The sequence below is a fragment of the Arachis duranensis genome, chromosome 10 (genome assembly GCF_000817695.3).
Source record: "Arachis duranensis cultivar V14167 chromosome 10, aradu.V14167.gnm2.J7QH, whole genome shotgun sequence".
NCBI lineage: Eukaryota > Viridiplantae > Streptophyta > Magnoliopsida > Fabales > Fabaceae > Arachis > Arachis duranensis.
This window is the reverse complement of record NC_029781.3, coordinates 96,977,231-96,980,640: the sequence shown is the minus strand read 5'-3', so window position 1 is coordinate 96,980,640 and position 3,410 is coordinate 96,977,231. Positions and strand designations below refer to the sequence as shown.

The following is a 3,410-nucleotide window of genomic DNA, read 5'->3' as shown; positions in this document are numbered from 1 at the left end:
TTAAAGTAATTCTTGCAAGAAGCCTTTCATAATAATAATAATACGATTGCCAAGCAATTTTGATATATGATTGTCATCAAACTATACATTCAAAATTGAATATAGGCATATGTTATGCATACTATACTTTCTCCTATTCACTCCTTACTATTTTATAAAACAATATAAACATAGACACCAAGCATTCACAATGAGTATTCACCCAGAAAGAAAAACTAACATGCACATTATCTTGTCACTTTTACAATTCCTGGCAAAAGCTTTAAATTAAGTTCTGTGAGGCATTTCCCTGAAGGAGGCCGTCTCGAATCTGCGTAGCAATGTCCCTCACTGCACCAGGGCCGTGAGGTATGAACACCGATGAGGACTTTGAAGATGCACCGATTTCCTTCATAGTATCAAAGTACTGAGTCACCAGTACCATGTCCATCACATCCTTGGCAGTTGTTCCAGGCACATTTTCGGAGAATGCAAGGACGCTGTCCCTCAACCCGTCCACAATGGCCTGGCGTTGGCGAGCTATACCGAGTCCCGACAGATATTTGGACTCTGCCTCTCCCTCAGCTTTCTTGATTTGCAGAATCTTTTCTGCTTCAGCTTTCTCATTTGCAGCCACCCTCAGTCTAGCAGCTGTTGAACAAAAAGCACACAGGATCAGGATATATGCCCGATTGTAATGATAAATTGAATTTGACAATCATGAATATCCCCAGAAGAACATACTGTAAGAAACAAAATTTAAATTCCAATGAAGAGCCATCATACATATATGTCTTTTTAAAAAATAAAAAATAAAAAAGATATATTGAAGCACATTTGTGAGCAAATCTAATGCAAATAAATATATTTAAATGTACAGAGAGAGAGATTAAAACATGTTACCTGCATTGATCTCATTCATGGCTCTCTTAACATTAGTGTCAGGTTCGATATCCACAATCAGGGTCTGGACTATCTGATATCCGTAGGTAGACATGGCCTAAAACATTATGGATGAAGTAACTTTTAATGAGGGAATAATTGCAACCTTCACTGATCTATTTAGGAAATATTCTCAATATTAAGAAAGCAAATAGGAATCAGGAAACTGTAGAAAAGAATAATACCTTATCAAGCTCCTCCTCAACAGACTTTGCTATATCATTCTTTTGTTCAAACACCGCATCCAACTCTAATTTTGGCACACTGGCCCGAATAACTGAAGAAATGAACATAATCCACGTAAAAATTAAAATAATCCACAAAAGAAAACCATGAATGAATGAAGCAGAAAAGTCACCCCACCTACCATCAAAAACATATGATTGGATCTGCCCCCTTGTGTTTGAAAGCCTATAGAAGGCATCAGATGCTTTGTCAGCCACAGCTCGGTATTGCACGGACGCAACCACAGTGACAAATACATTGTCCTAACAATTTAATGACAGTCAAAATCTAACAAAATACAATAAAATTTTATTCAAAATGATGAAAAATAAATCCTGAGAATGATACTACAAAATATCTTTTGCAAATCTTCAACTAAAGAAATTTACTGCAGCATAAAATCCAAAGAAACAAACGTAGCACATAGTAAGGAACAGGGCAAGGAAGCAAATAAGAGCATCAGAAAGTTATTTGACATCTCAACCTCAAATTAACTAAAACACTATTCATTGCGCATGAGTTAGATCAATTATAATCAGTAATGCATTAACAAGGACTCATTCACAAAATTCTCAGTTAGTTGAGAAAATGGAAAAATTAAAAATACAACCAACAAATCTTCTCAAAGAATTTTTATGAAGTCATTTGAAGTCATGTCAACAAGGGAACCAGAACTACTAATTAATTAAATAACAGACCCATGAAACAGTGCAAATGGAGGAAAGGAAGCACTCTACCTTGGTTTTCGTTTCGCATCGAACATCAAGCTGCTGCACTCGTAGTGATAGTGCACCAGCTATCTGGTAACCAAGACACCAAGGTAAGCAATGGCATCCAGGCTCCAGAATTTCATCAAATTTTCCAAAATGCTCCTTGATAGCCACATTTGACTGGTCAACTTGATAGCAACCAAGTGCTTGACCCATCCTTCAGTTCTGCAACAGAATAGCACAACTCATCAAAAATTATATTAAACCTATGAAAATATGCATCTTTCCCCAACAGGTTTGGATAGTCAGCAACAGGCCATAGATCCAAAACCCTTTATCATAGCATATATATGTACAAAAAAGGTGTCTTGAACAGCAGAATTGCAAACCAAAAAGTATAATAAAGAATTAATGAATTCCAGCAAAGAAAAAAAACACCTCTTAGAAAGGATTTTCCAAACAAAGAAGAGAGTAGCTGCAAAGGCATCATCTTCATTTTTTTTCCAAGCATTTATTAGAGCATGAGAATTGAGACAGAAAAGAAAAAGAAAAAAAAATGTTAATACTAATTATTTTTTATGAGTTCAGAAGTAATCAATTACAACCGTAAATGTTTACAGCTGATAGTTCCAACTATTTCTTCTGCTCTAGATAGTTCAAAATCAAAAAGACTAACCACAACAGCAGAATAAACTTCATAAATTCATCATTAGATAGTACAAATTACTAAGACACAATTGTTCAATTTTTTTCCTCTTTCTCTTTTTCCCTCAGAACTAAGCAAAACAAAGCAACAACCCTAAATTTTAGAACCAGTGAAACGTGAATTTCAAGTCAATCCTTCAGATCATAGAAACCAAAAAGCTCACAAATCAAATTTTGAGGTAACTCCAGGAAGCAAACACAAAAATTAACACACCACCTGTTCAAGAGAAAAAATAAAACAACAATTGAAACGCTTAACACACACACAAAGATGAAGCAGAGTTTAGAAGAGAAAATTGAGCAAGAAAGTGGTTAATTTTTTGTGAGAAAGCAAAGCAAGAAGATAAATAAGAAGAATTGCAGAAGAGAAATGCAACAACCTAGGGTTTACCGAGAAAGAAGAAAAGATGGAAGATATTTCTATGAATCTTCCTTAGGATGGAGTGTGGTACATATATACAAAGCGCAAAGCCAAATGAGGAAAGACCCAATGAGTTATCCAGTTAATCGAGTATCTTGTGAAGTTGTTAACTTTGATCATTTGATATATTCTAATACATATTTCTCATATTTTTTACTTATTAATTTTACATAAGATAACTATGTTAACACGCTATGTGGCCCAGATCAATTTTGAGTCAAAATTTTATCGGAACTGAATATTAATTTTGGGATAAAGTATATTTTTTATTTTTAAAATTTATTAAAAATTTTAAAATATTTTTAAATTTTATTTTATTTTAATTTTATTTTAATAAATTTATGACTAATTTAACAATAATGTATAATAATTATGTTTGAGTTGTTTGTATTAAAAATTGTTCTCGTATAATTATTATTAAATTAATT

General features: G+C 33.4%; 1 protein-coding gene across 3 annotated transcripts; it reads right to left on the bottom strand.

The window, feature by feature from the left end:
• Window positions 1-3,110, bottom strand: LOC107471082 (hypersensitive-induced response protein-like protein 2). Of its 3 annotated transcripts, none has more exons than XM_016090530.3 (6): window positions 2,953-3,110; window positions 1,884-2,081; window positions 1,289-1,409; window positions 1,107-1,198; window positions 883-979; window positions 1-630 (listed from the first exon to the last, which is right to left on the bottom strand). In XM_016090530.3, the coding sequence occupies exons 2-6, from the start codon at window positions 2,070-2,072 to the stop codon at window positions 263-265; spliced, it is 867 nt and encodes a 288-aa protein (XP_015946016.1). In that variant the 5' UTR covers window positions 2,073-2,081; window positions 2,953-3,110; the 3' UTR covers window positions 1-262. The 3 variants fall into 3 exon arrangements, with proteins under 3 accessions (XP_015946016.1, XP_015946014.1, XP_020989820.1); XM_016090528.3 differs by having other exon boundaries at window positions 2,942-3,105; XM_021134161.2 differs by lacking the exon at window positions 2,953-3,110 and adding an exon at window positions 2,779-2,915.
• Between the last annotated feature and the right edge of the window lie 300 nt (window positions 3,111-3,410).

What these genes read in the sequence shown, in the direction of transcription:
- LOC107471082 (XM_016090530.3), bottom strand. Translation starts at nt 2,072, where the DNA reads ATGGGTCAAGCACTTGGTTGCTATCAAGTTGACCAGTCAAATGTGGCT. An exon ending in GATGCGAAACGAAAACCAAG is followed by an intron (nt 1,410 to 1,883) that starts GTAGAGTGCTTC and finishes TTAAATTGTTAG; the next exon opens with GACAATGTATTTGTCACTGT. An exon ending in CATGAATGAGATCAATGCAG is followed by an intron (nt 631 to 882) that starts GTAACATGTTTT and finishes TTTGTTCAACAG; the next exon opens with CTGCTAGACTGAGGGTGGCT.